This window comes from Heteronotia binoei, chromosome 1, assembly GCF_032191835.1.
Source record: "Heteronotia binoei isolate CCM8104 ecotype False Entrance Well chromosome 1, APGP_CSIRO_Hbin_v1, whole genome shotgun sequence".
Classification (NCBI taxonomy): Eukaryota; Metazoa; Chordata; class Lepidosauria; order Squamata; family Gekkonidae; genus Heteronotia; species Heteronotia binoei.
Window position 1 is genome coordinate 222,153,020 of NC_083223.1, and position 24,897 is coordinate 222,177,916.

Sequence of the window (24,897 nt, forward strand, 5' to 3'; positions counted from 1 at the left end):
CCTTAATTAATTGTAGTATCATTTGTGTTTCAAAGCTGAAAGCCTGTATCAATGATCTAATGTGGTAGGTTTTATTTTTAAAAAGCAAATAAATATTAAGAAAAATAAGTATTGTACCATTTTTACCTTGTGTGTCATATAAATTAGAATACATTGCTTTGCACTATTTTTATTTCATTTGCCATGAACTGGTCCGATAGAATGGCAGGATACTAATGAACTATGTAAGTAAATACTTTAGTTAACTAGAGCAAAGCAAGAGTTCAGACAAGGTCTACAATTTTGCATTATTACTTGCTACCTCTCTCCTCCATCAGAATTACTGCAGGCTTATTATCACCTTTCAAAGAATGCTTGACCCACCACAGCCAATTAAGCCAGGAATCCTGAAGACAAAAACAAAGAGAACTCCTGGGAAGATTGAAAAACTGCCCAAGAGGTTAGTTAGTTCAGCAGAGTTATCGTGTCACCCACTTCGTCTTTTTCAGTCTTTTGAACCAACATGGCATCACCAATATGCTAACATGAACTTAATGAAATGCTGAATAAATCCTTTAGCAGCATTAAAAACATGACAGCTATACGTCATTCAGTGGTGACACTAACAAAAGTCATGCACCTTTTGTAGGAACTGCAGCTTTTATACAGTAGCCTCCAGATACAGGAGAAAAATAAATGCATGCATCTAGTCCCAGGAAAGAGAGCTCTCGAAAAACCTGCCCCTCTAGGGGATATATCAAGTCCCAGCCTTAAACCTAGAAACAGATTAAATGTAAGAAGGCCAAAAAATGAAAGTGAGCTCATCTTTCCCTCTAAAAGCCAGTAAAGTGCTGCATGGGAATTATGTTAGTTATGAAGTTGTATTAGTTAGCTGTAAATATGGTTCATCTAGAGTTTAATGACAGGAATGCTAGCTCCTGTTCCAGAGAAAGGATCTTTTCCTTTAGCAGAAAAACACTACTGCCATGGTCCATTTCACCCCCCACCCCCCCAAAGAGGCTTTGAAGCAGAACTAGAATGTGTTGCTTTCTACAGCAGGCAGGCAGAAGAGGGCAAAGAATGAACCACAGCAGTACTGTGGCTGCAGCTATCCTTCCACATCCCCTGTGGGATTTCTCGAGCTGATTAGGCTCCTGCAGTTCATTGGCTACTGCTTCCTTTTCATTTTCCCTACACACTGGCTTCTGATCAGCATGCAGGAAATTTTAGAAATCCTGCTCAGTTCATTTTTTTTTAAAGTCATGGTGTTGGGTTGCTTCTGAATCCAATTTCATTCTATAATGCACCAATGAGCAGAGCAGAATTTTTGGAGTGTTCCCTTAAAAAAAATAGATACATCTGATTTGATTCTGGCTACACTGGGGCTTTTGTACAAAGCATCTCTCAAAAGGCTTTGGAGAGTTAAAAATAGAAATAAATAACCCATAAAAGGGAAGACATTTTGAGAAGCTTCTGGCATTGTCTGGAAAGCCCAGCAAGAGCCTTAGGTAGAAGGTGAAAGAACAGCACAAGGTACTAAGAGGGGAGGGGAAAGGACAAAAAGATGTTTTCAGCTGGAAGTTGGAAAGAGATGAGGGAGAACTGAAGATGAAGTAAAGAGCAGATGTCTGCTGCAATTACCTTGGATGGGACTCTTATCTGGACTGAAACCTGGCTTCAGGACCAGGAGCAAAGGGTAATGGCACACAATAAATGTGTAGAGCTGCAAGGAGATGACTGATGAAGGAGCAATACTGTGATCTGTTTTTGTCCCTGTCTTCTCTAATGTCCAAATTACTTGTCACATTAGTGACATTTACAGAACACACTGAAACTGAGCAACTGAAACATAAGCAAGAGCCAAGCAGTCTCGTACAGGGATCTCACAGAATCTCAGAATACAGGGAAGAAATCCCTTTCCAGATCACATCTGCGGGGGGGGGGGGGGGGAATCAGCAATGGTATGGTAGGAGCTCAAAGAGGGCAAGCTGTAAGGTAGACCCTTTGTTCTTCAGAAAAGCATGGCCCGAAAAACCCAGAAAAGAACCTCTGTGTTAAGAATCAACCCCTCCTAAAAACATATTGCTCTCCTCGCTAACATATCTCCAGGCAAATTAGAGATCTCTAAGCCTTTTACCAAGTGGAACAGGGATTTGAGAATCCTTCACCAGAATGCAGCGGAGCAGTTATCTGCTCTGGAAAGCTAAAGGACCACATTCACCTGTGTTTATTTGAAGACTGCCTCCTCTTCAGTTTTGTGGTATTTTTTGCTGTCTTCTCAATCGCCATCCGCTGATAAGCCTTGGTCCCAACCGTATTTCTTAGCTTCAGCAGTTCCTCAAAAGACACTGAAGATAATTCTTAGGAGATAAAAGAAGACACAGACATTCCCCTCAAATATCAATCGTGTTAATCAAAACCCTTCTTTTTCAGCTCTATTTACACAACATCTTCTGTATTCAAACTGCAAGCCAATTGAACTGCCTTCCTGTTCCACAGATATATAACCATATTGATGTCTTTGTTAGCTCTTCTGTTGAACCTGACCACCGTACCAATTCATCCACAGACAGGTTGAAAGCACACTCACATGGTGTTCATGAAATGCATTAAATCCCCATAGCCTTTTGCAAACCCAGATCCCACTACTTCCTTGGGGTGCTAGCCCAATGCAGCTGCAGTATTTGTGCAAATAAAACAAAACTGTGTGGGGATAGCCATGTGGATCTTTCCTACCCAATCCCACTGCGGTGGGGGGGACGGGACCTCACAGGGTCACAGAAGTCATACACATATGGGACAGCACCACATAAAAGCTGCTTCCTAAATGTGCAAGATAGAGCAAAGGAGATCCTTACGTGCTTGAAGTGTGTGCTCTGGAAAGCTAGGCTTCCTGTGGTTGAGGTGTTTTTTTTGGGTTGAAGATATCTTCCCATTCCTAAGAAACACAGACTATAAGCTACAGTACTAGGTAATAACATCACAACTATAAGGGCTAGAAACCTACTCTTTTTTCTTTTTTCAAATAAAAGCTAAGATGCTCAAGAAACTGAATTCTGAGCTCAGTACTGCATTCTGTGATTTTTTTCCCTGTGCACCTGCAGAAACACAAAGCCTTGGTTACATCCAGGGCTTTTTTTCCTGTGGGAACATGGTAGAATGGAGCTCCGAAGCCTCTTCATAGAAACAGAATTCTCAAAAAGTGTTTAAAAGTTACTGAGGGACACCTGTGTGTTTCTTCTTCATTTTCCTTGTGAGAGTTCTGGCACCTCTTTTATCAGAAAAAAAAAAGTCTGGTCACACCCTTACCTGTAACATATTACAGCATTTAATGTGGGGGGTCAAACGTGCGGCCCAGAGGCCAAATCAGGCCCCCAAGGAACTGGCTGTCATCTGCTTCCTTCTCCCTCTCTTGCTTCCTTCTATATCACAACTTGCTTTGCCTGACTTGCTCAATTGCACAGGAGCTACAGAGCAAAACCTCTGTTTTCTCCACTGGCTGAGGCTCTTCCCATGGGGAGGAAATGGGGAGGGAAAGTTTGCTTTGCCAGGTCCTCTCAATCACATGGCAGAGCTACTAAGCCAACCCTCTCTTCCTTCTATTGGCTGAGGCTCCTCGCCCTCCTGGTCCCCTGGGGAAGGAAGGAAAGAAACAGAGCTTCCTTTGTCTAGCTCCCTGGATCCCATGGGAGAAATTCAAAGAAAGCACCTTTAAGACCAAGGAGTGCTAATGTTTTAAGCATGTTTTATTTTAAGTGTTTTTTTAAATTTCTTTGTGTTTGATTGTGTCCTTTATAAAGTTTATCTCTCTGCTACCAAATCTTAAATAGGTACACACATGGCCTGGTCCAACATGACCCCCGCTGGACAATGTCAGATTTGGCCCTCATAACAAACGAGTTTGACATCCCTGTTTTAATGAATGTACACCTCCACAAAAGGTTCTTGCTGTGAATAGGAGGGATGGACGGTGGCTCAATGGTAGAGCATCTGCTTGGGAAGAAGAAGATCCCAGGTTCAATCCCCGGCATCTCCAAAAAAGGGTCCAGGCAAATAGGTGTGAAAACCTCAGCTTGAGACCCTGGAGAGCCGCTGCCAGTCTGAGAAGACAATACTGACTTTGATGGACCAAAGTTCTGATTCAGTATAAGGCAACTTCATATGTTCATATGTTCAATAGCTTGCAATCCAAATTTTAACATATAAGGAGGGGAGTGAAGTGTAGCAAGGGATGGCTACACAGACATACATTTATACATTCTTTGTTTGGCTTTTCTAAGAAGTGAGGATTTTGGATGGTTAAGCTAAAGGCATCACAGAAAAGATGGGTTTTGAGGTTCACCAACAAAGAAATGAACATTTTACACTCCTCAGGAAAGCATGTATTCTTTTGTGAGAGGAGAAAAATATGTTTGACTTTTTTTTAATAACTCACAATTTTTATTTTTAACAAATCAATACAAAATAACCAACCATTAACGTATAAACAAAACGGCATCTACCATTTTACACAAAAATATAAATTATATATTACAAACTAGAAACAAAATAATTCTTACAAAAAATACACCACATAAATTTGAGCGCTGTCAAGGTATATAGTCAAGTACTTAATACAGAATAAAGTCAAGATACTTCGTTGGAACAGATAGACTAGTTGAGGGTTTCTCATTGATATATGAGAGAAAAGTAAACCATTTTTCAACAAAATTGTCAGCTAACAGTGGATTTTCATATTTTAAAATACTTGAATACAGTTTATCTTGGATCATCAAATCCTAGACTTTATCATACGGTTGACAAATAGTGGGGCATCTATCAGATTTCCAACATAAAGCTATAATAATTTTGGCTGCTAGTAACAATAATGAAAGAAGTTCTAGTTTCAGATTAGAACAGGGTTTTTTATGCCAAATATTAAGCAGAACAGATTCTGGTAAAAAAGGGATGTCAAAATCTACTACTTCCCCGGCTAGCTTAATCACTGATTTCCAAAATTCCTTAATTTTTGGACAGTCCCACCAGCAATGTTTCAGAGTACCAGTTCCTCCACATCCTTTCCAACAATATGGAGTTGGGGTCTGTCAAGCATCTTGTTTCTTTTATGGTTTGCCTACATTAATAGCTGTTTTTCTAATGTGTTGCACATCAAAGCCATGTAACCTCTGCTTTAGTTCTCACTTGTAGCAAATGCAGGAATGTCCTCTTTGAAGATAAAACCTCTCTGGGAACACTTTCTCAGGCTTGGGTCTGAACCCAGGATATAGCTAAACCGCAATAGTAGATAATGTAGCAAGCTGGGGTAGAATTCCTAAGGTCTCTTTGATATGCCCCTTAAAGCTGGTATTCTTGAAGTACAATGTATCACTTCCAATCTGGTGCCTATCCGAGCACAATGGATTATCAATGAACCAATACTTTGTTTCAAAAATCAAGGACTGGTTATTTTGAGATCTCATGCTTGACAGGGTCAAGTTACTACGGAACAATTTATATGGCGTAACATACCATTGAGACCATACCTTAAAGTTTTGTATTCTAATATATGTAGATCTTGATTTAAATAAAGAACTTTTCCATTGCTCCTCTGAAAATACTTTTTCACAGTCTTTATGCCATTGGTTCTGTTGTGAGGTACACTGGTCCCAATCTTTCCCATTAAGTAATTGATAAATACAGGAAATTGCACCTCTAACAGAAGATGATCCAAATTTTAAATGAGATTCAAAGGAATTTGTGCTCTATTTACACAAGTAAGTGGTATTACCTTGTGTAAAGCATCAAACAGCTGATAGTACTGCATCCAAGATATTGTTATTTTGTATTTTGCTTCTAGTTGTGGTTTAGTACTAAGTTTACCATTGGTTGTAATAGCAATCAGCCGAAAAATGTTTTTGTCTCGCCAGACTTTATAGTCACATAATGCTTTACCTGGTTGAAACCACAGTTGTCCAAGAAAAGACATGAAAGGCGACGTTGCCGGTGTTAGAACCTCCCTATATTGGTCCCAAATTTTAAGTGTGTGTTCTACAAATGGGTTGTTCAAAATTAATTTTGGTCTTTCAAATTTTCCAAGCCAAACACTCTCATGTAATAAAACATCTTTTAAGGCAGCCTTTTCTATACTAAGCCAAGAGGTATCGCACTCTGGTAGAGCATAAATGAGAATGTATTTTAACTGGGACGCTAAATAATATTTTTCGAGAAGTGGAACTCCCAAGCCTCCAAGCGCTGGCGATTTTGAGAGTAGAGAAGATGAAATTCTACGATGCCTTGAGTTCCAGAAGAAATCTAAAAAGGCATTTTGCCATCTTCTTAAGTCCTGCTTACTGACTGGAATACAAAAATACAAAATATTGTGCACAAACACTCTTAACTGGTGTATATATAAAGTTCTATTATAATGAAATGAACAGCCTACAACAGTGGGCATACATTCATACAGTATAAATAGAAATAGAAAACAACAGTCTCAAAACAATATTCCAAGGAGGACCCCACACAGTCACAGAGTTTTCAAAATGAGTACAATGACTCAAAAATAAAGTTCCACAGGAGTCCCTCCGTTGTTTGTTGACTTCTGAAGGACAAATTCTAGCCTTCACGCAAACCCCGGATTTGATTGCGTTCCGCTGCTCCTGCAGCTTCCTCGTAAGTCAACTGTAAACAACAAAAGTGACCGATAAAAACCACCCTAAACCAAAGTGATTTTAACAAAAACATACAGATACAGTAGGTCAAACAACCTGAAAAATCCAGCCAAGTTCTTTCTCAAACGCCCATTATGATATCTTAATTTGCAGCTTGGGCTGCCAGAGCCCACGGCTTTTTTTAAAGGGACGGACACAGCTGTTGTTACTTAAACATTTAAAAGAGACCACACCACACTCTCCAACATACCCAAGAAACACCAAACATTATATATAACAAGAGAAATCATTGTGTTGGTTAAGGCCAGAGGGTTCAATGGTGTTTAAACGATGTATCCACCGTGCCTCTTTTTGTAACATGGTCCTTTGTAAATCACCACCTCTACTATCACCAATTTTCTGAATCACAAAGAATTTTAAGGCTTCTATGTTATGATCAGTCTCAGTAAAATGTTGAAGGAGAGGAACACCAGGAACTTGATGGCGAACCCTTGAGATGTGTTCCAAAACACGTGTCCAAGCTGCAAATTAAGATATCATAATGGGCGTTTGAGAAAGAACTTGGCTGGATTTTTCAGGTTGTTTGACCTACTGTATCTGTATGTTTTTGTTAAAATCACTTTGGTTTAGGGTGGTTTTTATCGGTCACTTTTGTTGTTTACAGTTGACTTACGAGGAAGCTGCAGGAGCAGCGGAACGCAATCAAATCTGGGGTTTGCGTGAAGGCTAGAATTTGTCCTTCAGAAGTCAACAAACAACGGAGGGACTCCTGTGGAACTTTATTTTTGAGTCATTGTACTCATTTTGAAAACTCTGTGACTGTGTGGGGTCCTCCTTGGAATATTGTTTTGAGACTGTTGTTTTCTATTTCTATTTATACTGTATGAATGTATGCCCACTGTTGTAGGCTGTTCATTTCATTATAATAGAACTTTATATATACACCAGTTAAGAGTGTTTGTGCACAATATTTTGTATTCTTGTATTTTTGTATTTCATATATTGTGCTGCCACTGTTCTTTTGCATTATTTTTTAGTGGCCTTGGCAATATGTCCTGGGATAGCATTTTTGCTTATTCTGACAAAGATGTTGATAAAATTGTGGCAAATGTGGTACATACCCTAGAAACTAAGAATGAGGATAGCTTTTCAGATTGGAATCAACTTGAGTTTATGCTGAGAAAGGAGATTAGAATGGATTTACATTCTGTGTCGCTTACAGACTACATAAAGGCCAAACGTATTCCAAGAGGTTTGCGTATTCAGAAGCCTCCTGCTATGTTTAGTGAAGATGTGGCCTTCAAAAACAGGTGGATAGCGATACTTAATAAATGCTCCCTAGACCTTATGGTTCTAATTATAGAGAAATCTTTGGAGGAGGGTAAGAAAGTGAAAGAGGAAATACTAACACTGAAGGAATCCTTAAAGAGTAAGGTTTCTAATAATACGTGGGAGTTGAACATGAAAGAGTTAGAAGGGAAAGTTAAGGCTTTTGAGAAGAAATTAAGAGAAGTAAAAGTGAAAAAATTTGCAAGGGACCAGAAGGATTATAGTGAGTCAAAGGTTTATAACTAGTGGCAAACTAATACTACTCTAAAGAAAAAAGTTTCTTGGGCAGACCAGGCAGGACGTTTCTCTGATTTAGAATCAGAGGCTGATGATTCTACTTACACTTCTGGAGAGGAGGATGATACTGATCGTTATAGACCATATAGGAACACAAGAAGCAGATCTAGGGAGGGTCGGGATTTTTACAGAGGACCATCAGGAAGGAGGGGGAGACATCGGACTTAGTTATAAATTTATCATCCCACCATCTCTCTCATGATGAGCGTAGGGTTTTGAACCTGGGTCTTAGCTTTGTTCCCACTCCTTACTATGACTCTTTTTCCACTAGAGTTGATTTATTTAAATTATGTCGCCTGTTAAAATTGAAACATATGTTTGGACAAGATGAGGGGGGATGTGAACAGAGGACACCTTTTAGACGTAGGTCTTTGTTTATTCCTACTAATGATGACCCACGAATTATTGTTTTTGAGAGAATGGTGCTTCAGGATCTTGAACAACTAGAGCGTCAACAAAACCCTTACTTCAACAATCTGAATAAATATGAAAGGGACATTTTATCCCAACTATCTGATAATCCCGATCTTGTAATTAAATCAGCTGATAAAGGAGGTGGGATTGTGATTCAGGATAGGCAAGACTATCTCTTGATGGTAGGTTCATTATTATCGGATGTGGAATACTATACACGTCTTAACACTGATCCAACTGAAAGAATATCTAAATTGGTGAGGATGGTACTCATAGACGCTAGAGAAATGGGGTATATCTCCAAGAAAGAGTTTGAATTTTTGGATAACCCCCACCCTAAAGTACCTATTTTTTATGCCCTCCCGAAGGTACATAAAGAAATCAGACCCCCTCCTGGTCGTCCAATTGTGTCAGGAAAGGGTTCGTTACTAGAACCCCTATCTAAATTTGTGGATCACTTTTTGAAGCCTTTTGTTTGTAAGATTCCCAGTTTTATTAGAGACACGACAGATTTTGTCTCTAAGATTGAGGATTTTTATATCCCTGCAGATGCCTCATTAGTAACATTGGATGTTCAATCATTATACACTAATATTCCCTTTGAGGATTTGAGAAGTACAGCTCAGTGTTATTTGGATCAGAGAGAGGACTTGGATCCACCAACACCTTTTTTGTTGGATCTAGTGGACCTGATTATTGAAAATAACTATTTTCGTTTTGACCAAGAATTTTTTCTGCAACGTAAAGGGGTTGCGATGGGCAGCGCTCTGGCGCCATCTATTGCCTGTTTGTTTATGGCTGTGCTGGAAAATGATTTTTATTGTAACAGTGACGTTAACCCTTTCTTTGAAGACATATTGTTTTTTGTTAGGTTTGTGGACGACATCTTTTTGATTATGAAACATGCAGAAAGATTGGAGAGTTTAGTTGAATGGATGGACTCTTGTCACCCTAGCATTAAGTTTTCGTTTAATAGAGATCCTGACACCATTGTATTTTTGGACACAGTGGTGTATCGCACTGCCAATAGTACTCTAGCTATTAAGAACCATAGAAAGGCGGTGGCTAAGAATGGGTATCTACATTATGACTCTTTCCATCCTCCCGTTTTGCGGAATAATATACCCTATGGGCAATTCTTACGCATGAAACGAAACAGCACCTCAGTCACTGAGTATAAAAAATCGTGTAATCAACTGACAGTGCAGTTTAAGGAACGGGGTTATCCAGAAACAGTCATCAAAGGGGCGGAGACGAGGGCTGCCAAACAAGGACGTTCCCTTATGCTTCAGCGTACGATCAAACAGAATGGAGAGGCTAGGGAAAATCAAAGATTATTTTGTTCATTACAATATACTCCGAAGGCATTAGCGATTAAAAACATCATTTTGCGCCATTGGGGTATTGTTTCCAGCATTGCAGGATGTGCCTCCCCACCTATAATTGGTTTCCGTAGATCTAGGAATCTAAGGGACTATTTGGTGCATACGGATTTGAATACTGCACAGACGTCTTCTCGATTGCCCCCTGGTCATTTCCGTTGCAAGGGTTGCAAAGCGTGCAAGTACTCTCTACAAATAAAAGAGTATGTGGATCCTAGATCCCAAACAACCATCAAATTGACAGGTTTCACTAATTGTGACTCTAAAGGGGTCATCTATGCCCTGGTCTGTGGAGATTGCTCTAAAATGTACATAGGATGTTCCCGTAGGGCTATTAAGACACGTGTTTTGGAACACATCTCAAGGGTTCGCCATCAAGTTCCTGGTGTTCCTCTCCTTCAACATTTTACTGAGACTGATCATAACATAGAAGCCTTAAAATTCTTTGTGATTCAGAAAATTGGTGATAGTAGAGGTGGTGATTTACAAAGGACCATGTTACAAAAAGAGGCACGGTGGATACATCGTTTAAACACCATTGAACCCTCTGGCCTTAACCAACACAATGATTTCTCTTGTTATATATAATGTTTGGTGTTTCTTGGGTATGTTGGAGAGTGTGGTGTGGTCTCTTTTAAATGTTTAAGTAACAACAGCTGTGTCCGTCCCTTTAAAAAAAGCCGTGGGCTCTGGCAGCCCAAGCTGCAAATTAAGATATCATAATGGGCGTTTGAGAAAGAACTTGGCTGGATTTTTCAGGTTGTTTGACCTACTGTATCTGTATGTTTTTGTTAAAATCACTTTGGTTTAGGGTGGTTTTTATCGGTCACTTTTGTTGTTTACAGTTGACTTACGAGGAAGCTGCAGGAGCAGCGGAACGCAATCAAATCCGGGGTTTGCGTGAAGGCTAGAATTTGTCCTTCAGAAGTCAACAAACAACGGAGGGACTCCTGTGGAACTTTATTTTTGAGTCATTGTACTCATTTTGAAAACTCTGTGACTGTGTGGGGTCCTCCTTGGAATATTGTTTTGAGACTGTTGTTTTCTATTTCTATTTATACTGTATGAATGTATGCCCACTGTTGTAGGCTGTTCATTTCATTATAATAGAACTTTATATATACACCAGTTAAGAGTGTTTGTGCACAATATTTTGTATTTTTGTATTTCATATATTGTGCTGCCACTGTTCTTTTGCATTACTGACTGGAATAGGCAGATTTTGAAATAAATAAAGAATTTTAAAAGATTTTAAAAGATCAAACTTTTCAATGATTGAGAAGTTACATTTTGACCATTCTGCTAATGACCTTTTAACTGAAAGAAAAATAGGGGAGTAATTAGCCTGAAATAAATCCTTAAAGTTCACCAGAATGTTGATCCCCAAATATCTCCAAGATTTTTCAACCCATTTATAGGCGAAATTGTTTAATATGTCCTGTTTCAAGGTGGATGTCATCACCATAGGGTAGATTTCCGATTTTAAAAAATTAACTGTGAAACCAGAATATACACTAAATAAATCAATGACTTGTTTTAATTTTTGTAATGAATTCAAAGGGTTACTAAGATTGAATAAGGTATCATCGGCAAACAGGCTGACCTTATGAGATTTAGCATTCAACGAGATGCCCTTTGTTTCTGGGTCTTCCCTAACAGCATGAGCTAAAGGTTCAAGAGACAACGCAAATATCGGGGAGAGTGGGCATCCCTGACGAGTACCTCTGCTTAAAGTTAAAGTATCAGAACGAAATTGATTAATTGCAATTTGAGCATTTGGTGAGTCATAAATAGCATCTATGGAACGTACAAAGTTAGGACCAAATTGCATGGAAGTTAAGATAGACTTTAAAAAAGGAATTTCCAATTTGTCAAACGCTTTTTCAGCGTCTAAGGAGAGTATCAAAGATGGGATGTTAGTTATTTTACAGTAATGTATTATATTAAGTGTTCTACGAACATTGTCAGTTATAGAACGCCCCGGTATGAAACCAGATTGATTATTATTAATATAGTGTGCTATAATTTTATTCAATCTTTCTGCCAGAATAGTAGAAAAAAATTTAAAACAATGATTCAAAATAGATATCGGACGGTATGAAGAGGGGCTCAGCTTATTCTTCCCTGCCTTATGTAAAGCAATAACCCTAGCCTCCTTCCAAGAGTTGGGTAATTTACCAGAAGTCATTATATTGTTACAGGTGTTTAGGAGGTATTCCGCAATTTGGTCTTTAAAATGTTTATAAAATTCTATTGAGAAGCCGTCTCTCCCAACAGCTTTATTTTTTTTTATTTTAGTCAGGGCTGATTTCAGTTCTGTCAAATTAATTGGCCTGTCTAAAAAGGAAGAATGGTCCTGTGATAAGACTTTATTAAACTTAATAATTTCAAATACTCAGCTGTTGCTTCAGGATTAGGGTTAGATGTGGCACACAAGTTCTTGTAAAAATGAAAAAAGGAAGCAGCAATATCCCTTGAGTTGGATACAATCTGACCAGAAGGTGTTTTAATAGCATGAATCAAAGAGCTTGTTTTCTGACATAAGACCCTATTTTTCAAAAGTTTGAGAGACCTGGAAGATCTAGTAATATATTTTTGTCTTAAATATAACATTTATTTTTGAATAGCAGAAGATTCCACAAGCTCTAATTTTTTCCTTTCAAGATTTACTTTTCTGAGAGTCTTCTTGCCTCCAAATTTCATGTGCCTTTTCTCTAATAAAGAGATTTTCGACTGTAAATCAAGTATATTTTGCTGTCTTTCTTTTTTAAATTTGGAGGCAATAGAGATCTGTTTTCCCTTAAAACTGCTTTAAAAGCATCCCAGACACAATCCTGGGACACACCACAGTTAGCATTAAAGGAAAAGTATTCTTTAATTTGCTGTTCTATTTCCTCAGAAATTACTGAATTTGTTAGTAGTAGTTTGTTTAGAATCCCTCTAGGCCCTTTATCATCTGAATCATGAAAAAATAAGTCACAAGAGACCCATGCATGGTCAGAAATGTTTCGCGACCCAATGGAAGCATTAGAAAAATTGTTCATATAAGATTTTGAAGCAAGTATAAAATCAATTCTAGAATATGTCTCAGGTACTGGAGGAAAAAAAGTATATTCTCTGGAGCTGGGATTTAGCATTCACCAAACATCTACCATGTTGTAACTCCCATGTTGTAACTATCTACCATGTTGTATTTTGCAAAACAGCTGGTTTTAATAGAGAGCGAGTTGAGTTCCCTTGCTTGTATGTTGTATCGTAAAATGGGTCCGAAATTAAATTAAAATCTCCTCCAATGATTACTTCCCCTTTTTTGAATGTGTTTAGATCTTCTAGCGTAGCTTTAATAAAGTCAATCTGGGCCAAATTGGGGGCATATATTGATGCTAGGGTGATTAGGGAACCATTTAGCTCACCTTGCACAAACAGATATCGTCCAGAGGGATCTGCTCTTGTTTGTTGGCAATGAAATGGTGTATTCTTCGAAATTAGTATCGCAACGCCTCTTGACTTAGATGTGCCTTTGGCTTGGAATGTTTGAGTGAACCATGAGGATTTCAGAAATTGTGTAAATTTGTTTTTTTGGTGGGTTTCCTGTAAAAATACAATGTTAGCCCGTTCTTTAGAAAGCAAATTATTGATACGTCTACGTTTGATTTGGTTATTAAGACCTTTACAGTTCCACATGATAAGTTTGTACTGCTGAGACATTTGTATAAAGTTCTTCAAACCAGAACTTTAGACCAGAGTAAACAATTAAAACCTCAGCCAGACTAAAGCAGAAATAAGTTAAAAATTATACTTTTAGACTACTAAATAAAATAAAAAATAATAGAAGTTGAGAACAATTAACACTGAAGCCCCAAAAGGAGCTAAGGTTCCAACCACGTACCACCTTCCCACTTATAGAGAGTCACCAAAATACTCCCTAACCTGAAACCTTCCTATAAAAAAAGGGAGGCCTAGCACACTTCAGTAGGAACAAATCACTCAAAAATCTCTCTTTTTCCTTCCCTCACTGGAATTTTAAAGCAGACTCCCATATACAAAGTTTTGTTTGGTAAAGCTTCCAGTCTTCTTGCTACAAAAATAAATTCAATATGGTAAGTACTGCATCATGTAAGCAATTAAGAGGTAATTATTGGTTAATATCCTGAAGTTTCTATTGGTTTCTATCCTGAAGTTTAAATACAATTTTGCTTAACATAAACCACAGTATTTTGACTAACTAGTGCATATACAACATTTACTAATTCCATCACTTAAAGCTATATCTCCCACCCTGTTTCCCATCAGTATAAATAGAAAAAGAAAAAAAAACCCTCTGCTTGAGCAGTGGTCTTAATTTCATAAGAACAAACAGTGTTTAAATTCATTAACAAGATATCACCAAAATACTGAGCTAATTTTAAATAACATATAATCAACATTTTAAGAGTGCATTAACTGAATGCATAAGCCTTAGAATTCTTAACAATCTATTAAGAGCCTAAAATATTACTCAGTACACTCCTTATACTTGCATTGATTTAAAACTTGCATCCCTAAGGATTGTAGTAAAAAGAAGAAAAAAGTCCACTCTAACCCTCCCTCCCTTCTAAGCAAATTTCATTCTATAATACTAAGCAAATTTCATTCTATAATGAATTAACAATATAAAAGCATTCAAGTATTATGACTTAGATTTCATCAACCAGAAATAATAAAAAAATTTCATTCAACACTTATTATCCAAATTTCATATAGCAATTAACAACTATCTAAAAGTAAAAAAACTATCAAAAATTCATTGTTCAACCAGATTAATCATATGTTATACCAGATCTATTTCATAAAAGTAGTATTAATAGGATTAAAATAACTATATACATCTTAAATTGATTGTTCAAAAATACATTAATTTAGTAGACTAACAAAGTGACCTCCGTATAAGAATAAAACTATACCTAAAACTCTTTAAAAACACATATTAATTACAACAGTTAAACCATCAAAAATCATGGTTTAACTCAGTGGTTATTATGAGTGTTTGAACTAATAAAAAATCAGCTGAATTGTCAGTGCAGTTTATGTTTTACAGTCTCTTATTAAACACTTTGCATTACATCCAGACACTTGCCATCCTATAAATGCTTTCAGTCATCAGTTCAGGTTGCTTCAGTAGAGGATGAGTCCTCTGTTACTGGAAGGAAGGCACGCAAATCATCATCTTCACTCCGCGACAGTTTTAAATTGAGATTGTCCAGTAGTAATTTCCCCGTCACGATGTCTGATGCTTTAAACAAAGTGCCTCCTTTGTATACAAGAATATCGGAGACAGGGCTCCACCGAAACCTTATGTTCTCATTGTAGAGCTTAGTGGCAAAAAATTTCAGTTTTTTCTTTTTCTCTAACGCCTCAGCCGGCAAATCCAGAAGTACTGTCACTTTCTGTCCATCAAAACTAAATGAGCCTTGCCACCTGGCCTCCTGCAGTATCTTCTCTCTTGTCTTGTGATATATGAATTGGGCTAATATATCTCGCGGCCTTCCATTTCACGCCATCGCCAACGGCCCCAAGCACATTGCCTTAGCAATGGCAGGAGCCGCGCCACTTTCCTGTGCAAACACCCTGGCAAGCCATTTAGATAAGAATGTACCTGTGTCCATATTCTCCTCCGTGCCTTCCTTAATCCCTCAAAATTTCAACTTTAGAGCCCTCCAGCGATTTTCCAGGGATATTACTCTGGTGTTAAGTAAAGATTCTTTGGCCTTTAGTTGTTTTAGTTCTGCTTGCAGAGACAGTGATATTTCGGCCGTACGTTCTGCCAATTTAGCCATTATTTCTAGATCATTTGCGACTTCATCCACCTGCTTATTGACCAATGCCAATAAAACCTCTACAGTTTCTTTAAAATAAACATGTATGTCTTCCCTCAGTAACTTTAAATCTCTCCTGCAGATTGGGACGTCATCAGAACTAAGTAGCGAATTCTCAGAAGAGTTCTGTCCAGACGCCATGTTAGGGCCTGTAGAAGGAGAGTGACTGCGTTGAGCAGGGGAAGAGCCTGAAGAAAAAAAAGTCTCTTACCGATGGTGAGGTCTCTGTAGTGGCTTTCACTGTGGATTTAGCTCTGGTTTTTGCCTTGGCTTTCGTTATGAAAGATTTTCCCATCTGGGACCTGTTTCGGACGTGGCCGAAGTACCCAGATTTAGCAGGGAAGGCTTAGGAGCTTCACTGAAATGCATTTGCCATTACTCAGCGACACCCCTGTTGGTATAAGGAGTCCTCCTTTACACAGCCTGACAGGTGCAACGTGCCAGCAGGTCAGGTCAGAGTGGCCTTGTCAGCAAGCCGGTTCTGGCTGGATAAGGACAAGGGGAAAGTACCTGCTGGAGTCAGCAAGATTATGGACTGCCTTGATTGGCTGATGTACATATATAAGGACTGCACTACCTGTGTATAGTTCTCCCACTGGAGAGGTGAATGCTGGCGGAGCACTTTGTCACTGAGATCCATGTTTGTCACTGCACTAGTTACTTTGTATATAGCTTGTAAATACACTGTTTTAATACTAGGTGCAGGTGTCTGGCTCACTTCCTTACCGGAGCTCACTATTGTACATATCTCAGTTCCTCACTCTGCACACACATGCACCAATAAACTTCTCTTAGTAATTGAGCTACTGTTCTGAAAACATGTTAAGCTGACAGCATCAGTTCTTATCTTTACATGTTTTATTTGGCATCTCACATCCAGACAGTTCTTTTTGTCTTCTTTGTTCAAACATTTAGAGTACTATACTGACATCAGTTCTTGTCAGGCATGCCAACTATATAATAGCTCTTCTAATCCTTTGTGATGGTAAACTTCTGGAACTCACTTTTTCCAGATGTTCTCTGGATAGGCCACAGAAAAGTGTTAACTCCTGTTCCCTGATGTAAAGTCTATACAAATTCAGGCCAAACAATGCATTCAGCGTCAGACATCAACATGGGATGTGTCACCTTGGATCAAACCAGTGGCCCATCAAGTCTGCTATCCTATCCGTGGTGTGGACAAGTGCCTGCTGTTTCAAAAAACGGAGAGGGCTTTAACAATATTGGTGAACAGAATATAAATCCCTTCTGGATATTGTACCTAGCTTTCACAATAAAACATAAGACAGAAAAATGATAATCCAAGATTCATTTATGAACAACAAATCCATCCTTTTTTAGACAGCTAGCTACATTAAATTCTATAGGTCAACTACATGCTTAATATCATTGGTCTAAATTAGCAACCAACCTCATCGTGATATTCTCTTGGTTTCTGCCCCCACATCCCAATTTTTCCTTCAGAATTTTCATAATCATTAGTTATAGAGACTACAGTGGAAACCTGTATCAAAATAGAAGTCTGGTGTAAAAGGCATTATTAAGGTTGTTCAAATACAAAAGGCCTACGAATCGTTTTGGTCCAGGCAAAAGATGGCTTCAATAATTAAACAAGAAATTACAACTATAAACTATACTGAAGTTGCTAAGCAGGCGAATGACAGCTAATGAAAGGAAAGGTGCATTCAGAGTGGAAGTCCTGTCTTTTGATGTTAAACTATTTGTAAATTAATCACATTTTTATCCCACCCCTTGTAGAGCCCACTTAGGACCTCTGGGTGGTCTATGTCTCTGCTCCCAATTTTATCCTTAGAACTCCACCTGTAGGGCAGGTTAGATTGAAAAAAGTGACTGGTCCAAGGTCAATCAGTGAGCTTCATGGCTGAGTGGTGATTTGAATACAGCTCTCCCCAGGCTTAGCCCTAACCTAGTGGTTCTTAAGTGTTCCACACTGCAACCCACTTGTAAAATGTCAGTAGTCTTTGGGATCCACTTGATCTCCAAGAGATAATCCTATAGCTATTAACCTTAGTTCCTTGGAGGAAAGGTGAGGATCAAACATAAATAAATCTGATTATGACATTAGTGGTACATTGATTAGAATGTCAGACTAAGGCTGGGAAACCAAAATTGTTGTGAGAGTAAAATGGAAAGTAGACAGTGTACTGTCCTGTGCTCCTGTGGTGGTGGTGGTTGTAAAATAAGATAGCACAGATGAAGTAGTTTCCAGGTTTTTGTTAATCCTTGGAAAACTCAAACTGATGTAGCAATTTTCCATGATGATATGTAGAGCCATGCTCTAACACAGGAACCTTGTACAGGTTTTCAATGTACTATCATAGGCATCTGGCTCCTGTAGATATTGAAAAACAGTTATCTGTATATAAATAGTACAGTATTTTTGTTTGAATTGAACAGAGTTGACATATTTTGGATGGTAACATCCAACAACTTTACTCCAAAATATGTAGAGAGCTGAGCATTCTCCCTAAAAGCTGAAGAAGGCACCCCGCTGTGCATCGTCTTTCTACCTTCTGATTTGAAAGTACTTCCAACTGGTGATAAAAGTGGTAAGACTTATAAGTGTTGTTTTGAAGTAGGTTCCTTTTATGTTGGTGCATACCTTGATGTGGCACCTAATCTCCTTTACCTTTTCTCTAAGAAAAAAATGACTGAATTGATTAATCAGATTCAGTTTGGTGTGGGGGTTAAGTGTGTGGACTGTTATCTGGGAGAACTGGGTTTGATTCCTCACTCCTCCACATACACTTCCTGATGTGACCTTGAGTCAGTTCTCTCAGAGCTGTTCTCCTCAAGGGAAGTGTCAGAGTTCTCTCAGCCCCATCTACCTCGCAGGGTTTCTGTTGTGGGAAGGGGAAGGGAAAACAGTTTGTAAGCTGCTCTGAGACGCCTTCGGGTAGTGAAGGGCGGGCTATAAATCCAAATCTCTTCTTCTTGAAGGAATGTCGCTTTTAAAGTTTTTTTGCAGAAACTATGCAGCTCAATTCATTACAAGTCAATTCACTATTCACTATCAGTATCTGTGCAGTTATGACTTAGCCATGTAATTTCTGCAAGCATTAATACTCTAGGAGTCTGTTGTGAACACTGAATCTGCAGTATCACTCTACCTAATTACCTTCTGTCTGGTTTTATACTGTTATTACCTGCCTTGGGCCCTGAGATGCTCAGAAGAAAGGTGGCATATAAATAAATAAAGCCAGACAGCTCTGGATACCTTGTTGCTTTGGACACTGATATTATTCCAACAGTGGCTGCATGGATGCTATCCTCTGTCCCTACGGTACCAGCACACTAATTAACCTTCAGAGCACATTAAGGACGCTACAATCCATTGATAATATCCCAGAGAATACCATCCTTGCTATTATGTATATAACAACTCCTAACACAAACACTCCTGATGGTACCACAATACACCTGGCCACCAAATTGTGCTACTTTGTCCTCTCTCACAATTACTTTAGATCAGGGGTGTCAAACTCATTTGTTATGAGGGCCAGATCTGACATAAATGAGACCTTGTCGGGCTGGGACCATGTTGGACCTATTTAAGATCTGGTAGCAAAGAAATAAACTTTGTAAAGGAAACAGACAAACACAAAGAATTTTTTCTAAAAAAATACTTAAAATAAAACATGCTTTAAACATTAGCACTCATTGGTCTCAAAGGTGCTTTCTTTGTATTTCTCCCATGGGATCCAGAGAACTGGGCAAGGGAAGCTCTGGCTCTTTTCTTCCTTCCCCAGGGGACCAGGAGGGGGAGGAGCCTCAGCCAATAGAAGGAACAGAGGGTTGGCTTAGTAGCTCTGCTGTGTGATTAAGAGGGCCTGGCAAAGCAAACTTTCCCTTTCCCCTTCCTCCCCAAGGGAGGAGCCTCAGCCAGTGGAGAAAACAGAGGTTTTGCTCTGTAGCTCCTGTGCAATTGAGCAAGCCTGGCAAAGCAAGTTGTGATACCAAAGGAAGCAAGAGAGGGAAAAGGCAGCAGATGACAGCCAGTTGCTTGAGGGCCTGATAGGAACCCCCAGGGGCCACATGTTTGACACCCTTGCTTTAGATAGTATCTTCAGGACAACTGTACTAGCAGGAAAACTCTCAAAGCTCCACAATATGTAGGTTCAAGGAATATAACAACTTATTTATGGCTTGATTTAGATGGCACTTACCCAGCTACCCAAAATCCTATCTTCTCTTTGAGGCACTGTAATTACATTGTCATAATTACTACCCATGGAAGAAAAACCCTGGACAAATTCCACAACAGCTTCTGCCATCTACCTGAGCTTGTATGTCCAAGCAGTACAGTCACGTTCTAGACATCATGGCCTCCTGTGCGAAGGATATACAAATACCACCCACTGACCACTACACATACCTACATTTTCAGATAAAGCCCAGACCTAAGTACAAGATCCATCAATATGACCAATCTCTCCCATACAACCACATTTTTTCCAATGCCTAAGATAGGGACTTGTACTTGAAAAATCTCACGATCTTAAAACTGAAATACCCACCCAGTGAAGACATGGGTTGACAATGCCTGGCCATTACCCAGGAGTTCCCTGCCACAGGGCAAGACCACAAGATAAAGTGGCTGGACACTGAGTGTTGTCACCTTCAGGTCTCAGTTGAAATCACTCCAGCTTAATGATCTCTAATCCATCCTGGAGAATAATACTTCTCTTACAAGTCTTGGGTGGTAGGCCTTTTCTCACTTTCAGATAGCCTCTTTTAGATTAGGCAGTTTTATATGAGCAACAACAGCCCACCTGACAGACACACACAAATTGAGTTGCTAGATCTAAAGCAAACTCAGATATCACCTGTGTCCTCATATCCTCTCAGGCAGTACTATTATAGAATAACATAAGCCATCCTGTCGTGGCACACCGTAAAATAAATAGATTAAGGAGATACATGCCATCTTCTACTTTTATTTAAGAGAAATACATCAGCCTCTATGCAGAAGACTAAAGAGCCATAAATCTGACATAAAAATTAGAAATGTTCCGCAACCATTGAGAAAATACATTACTCTCCCCAAGATCCTCAGTGCAACTATATGGTGACCTCAAAGCAACAATAAACAACAAAGGGGGTGGTTTCCCTAAGTGAAAGTACTGAACTAGGATTCATCACCAAATCTGATTCCATTAATCTTAGGCTTAATTGGGACTGTGGATTCTTTTTTTTCTTCAGCGTTAAATAGCTTAATGCAGCATGGCAAAGTAGCATTCCCATGAATAAGAACTGTTGTAAATGGGTCACTCAGATGAAAAAAGGGGTCTGCACAGATCAATTTTTAACCCAGCCTTCTCCTGACCGCCAGGGAGATTTAGTCATGTCGGTCTGAAGCAACAGAATGAAGCCTGAGTCCAGTAGCACCTTTAAGACCAACAAAGCTTAATTCTGGGTATAAGCTTTGGTGTGCATGTACACAAAAGCTTATACACAGTGTGGCAGAATGGGCCTGCCCTGACCTGCAGGCCCTGTTCCACCTTGCCCTCCAAAGTTTTTTTCAACACTTGGAGAGGCTTTCTCCCCTCTCTCTTGGGTAACCCACCACCACTACCACTTGACCTTTGTAAGGAATTGCCCACTGAGAGTGGCAGGGCTTTTAGCTTCCCTTCCAAGTTCTGAGGCCTTGCCTTTATGTCTGCTGCTGCCCAGTTCCTGGTCACCATGGGGACCATTTACTGCCTTGTATGCCCCTGAAAGAACAGCCACTTGTCAACTGCCTATCTTCCCCCTGGCTCGCCTTTTAAAACACAGTGTCCAAGACAGTGGAGGTCTATGTGGCACAGAGAACCACTACCAGTATCTAAAGTTATAAAGTATTTATTAAAAAGAAAATACTCACAAACATTCTTTTAGCACAGCACCAAATTCAGCGAAGGATTCAAAAGAAATAGGTAAAACACCATTCCTCTGTCCTTGTCTCTATATATGCCCTATCAGATAATAAAATATAGGATAGGCTCCTTAGGAAATTATAGGTCTCTACAGAGTTCGACAAGTATGTATATTGTCACCCTGCTTATTTAATTTATATGCAGAGTACATCATGCGGAATGCTGAGCTGGATGAAGCACAAATTGGAATTAAGATTGCCGGGGAAAACATCAACAACCTCAGATATGCAGATGACACTACTCTAATGGCAGAAAGTGAGGAAGACCTAAAGAACCTCTTGTTGAGGGTGAAAGACGAGAGCACAAAAGTAGGCTTGAAACTCAACATAAAAAAAACTAAGATCATGGCATCCGGCCCCATAACACCTTGGCAAATAGAAGGGGAAGACATGGGAGAGGAGCCCCAGCAGCCAATCCAAAGCATGCATTTGCAAAATGCATTGCAAATGCATGCTTTTCAGGGCTGTTGTGTAGGTGATGGCTGGACTAATCCCCCAGCCATTAGCAACATTGTTGTTCTTTTGTTTACTTGGGTATCCAAGTAAACAGTGTTCTCTGGCCAATCACAGAGCAGTGCTATTTTTTGAAACTGCTCTGTGTAGGGCCAGAGAACCTTTTTAAGGAGTCTGACTGGCTGGACTCCATTCCATTGCTGCTGTGTTGGTGTGAGAGAGAGATTGTGCTGTGCTGGCCCTTGGCCTCAGCTGCTGCTGCTCTCTCTGCCTTGCCTGACCTGGAGAAGAGAAGACGTCTAAGGTAAGACAGTCTTGGGGTTCTTGTTTTTATTTTAGTTAGTAAAAGGACTTTTTAAGACTCAGAGTCCCTTTACTTATCCAGATTTGGGTGGGTGAGTACTGGGTAGCTTATTTGGGGTTAGGGAGTTCTGCTGGAGGTGGTGGCCTGGGGTGGGGGAGGTTGCCAATTTGCCCATATCTTACTTTAGTGAGAGGACTTTTAAAAGTGCAGTGTCCTTTTACTTTTCCTGATTTGGGTGGCTTGGATTTCTTGGGGTTAGGGTGAAGGGTTTTTTTGGGGGGGAGGGGTTGGTAAAGTTCCTTTATTGTTAAAAATCAAGTTTTTTACTGTTTAAAAGGATTCTGTGTTTGATTTGTTGCTGCTGTGTTGTGTTGCTGTTGTTCCTTTTCTCTTCTGGTTTTCTTTTGGGGGGGGGCTGTTTGGCCTAATTTTCATTGTTAAAAAGGTCACTTTTTAACAATTGAGTTTGTTGGCCTTTTCTCAGTGATCCGCTTGGATCTATTCTCTGTTGCTGCTGGTTTTCATCCTCCTGTCCTATTGTCCCTTTTCCTGGTTCTGGTTTGGGGGAGGGTGTTGTTGACTGATTTGGCCTGAGGTTTTTGTTGAAAAGGTCACTTTTTTAACAGTTGAGTTTCTTGGCCTTTTCTCAGTGATCTGTTTGGAACTGTTGTTGTTGCTTGGATCTGTCCACCGTTTCTCTTTTTTGAGAGTTGTGTTGTTTGAGGCAGGGCTGGAGAGCTGGCATCTGTAGATTGTGTGTTCTGTGGCAGGGAAGCTGGCATCTGGGTGAGAGACCCAGAACCAGCATGCTTGTTGTGTTTGGCCAGCTCTGCCAGCATTGTTTGGGGCAGGGATGGAGAGATGGCATCTGCAGATTGTGTGTTCTGTGGCAGGGAAGCTGGCATCTGGGTGAGAGACCCAGAACCAGCATGCTTGTTGTGCTTGGCCAGCTCTCCCAGCGTTGTCTGGGACAGGGCTGGAGAGCTGGCCAAAAGACGAGCACAACCACGTTTAACTTTAAAAGGGGTAAATTCTCTGAGATGAGGAGGCATGTGAAGAGGAAACTGAAAGGAAAGGTAAATACAATCAAAACCCTTGGGGAAGCTTGAAGGCTATTTAAAACTACAATCCTAGAAGCTCAGATAAAATATATACCACAAGTTAGGAAAGGCACAAACAGGTATAAGAAAACGTCTGCATGGTTAACAAACAAAGTAATGGAAGCTGTAAAAGGTAAGAAGGACTCCTTTTAGCAGTGGAAAGCTAGCCCAAGTGAGATTAATAAAAGGGAACATAGGCTGTGGCAAATCAAATGCAAGACTGTGATGAGGCAGGCAAAAAGGGACTATGAGGAGCATATTGCAAAAAACATAAAAGACCAACAATAAAAATATCTTCAAATATATTAGAAGCAGGAAACCAGCCAGGGAAGCAGTGGGGCCCTTGGATGACCAAGGGGTCAAAGGATTACTGAAGGAGAATAGGAAAATGGCTCAGAAGCTGAATGCATTTTTTGCCTCCGTCTTCACTGTGAAAGATGAGAAGTGTTTGCCTGCTCCGGAACCACTTATTTTGGAAGGGGTGTTGAAAGACCTGAGTCAGATTGAGGTGACAAGAGAAGAGGTCCTACAACTGTTAGACAAATTAAAAACTAATAAGTCACCAGGTCCGGATGGCATACATCCAAGAGTTCTGAAAGAACTCAAAGTTGAACTTGTGGATCTTCTGACAAAAATATGTAATCTTTCATTGAAATCTGCCTCCGTTTCTGAGGACTGGAATGTAGCAAATGTCACCCCATCTTTAAAAAGGGATCCAGAGGAGATCCGGGAAATTACAGGCCAGTCAGTCTGACTTCAATACCGGGAAAGTTGGTAGAAAGCATTATCAAGGACAGAATGAGTAGGCACACTGATGAACACGAGTTATTGAGGAAGACTCAGCATGGGTTCTGTAAGGGAAGATCTTGCCTCACTAACCTGTTACATTTCTTTGAGGGGGTGAACAAACATGTGGACAAAGGAGACCCAATAGATGTTGTTTACCTTGACTTCCAGAAAGCTTTTGATAAAGTTCCTCATCAAAGGCTCCTTAGTAAGCTCGAGAGTCATGGAATAAAAGGACAGGTCCTCTTGTGGATCAAAAACTGGCTAATTAATAGGAAGCAGAGAGTAAGGATAAATGGGAAGTCTTTGCAGTGGAGGACGGTAAGCAATGGGGTGCCACAGGGCTCGGTACTGGGTCCCATGCTCTTTAACTTGTTCATAAATGATTTGGAGTTGGGAGTAAGCAGTGAGGT

At 39.7% G+C, this 24,897-nt stretch overlaps 1 protein-coding gene across 2 annotated transcripts in view; it reads right to left on the reverse strand.

The window, feature by feature from the left end:
* RRP36 (ribosomal RNA processing 36) overlaps positions 1–24,897 on the reverse strand; it is a 70,420-nt gene that overhangs the window by 21,235 nt on the left and 24,288 nt on the right. For both annotated transcript variants that reach the window (XM_060248078.1, XM_060248070.1), the window contains exon 3: positions 2,201–2,339. In XM_060248078.1, the coding sequence (XP_060104061.1) occupies positions 2,201–2,339 (139 nt within the window). The remainder of the gene's footprint in view (positions 1–2,200; positions 2,340–24,897) is intronic.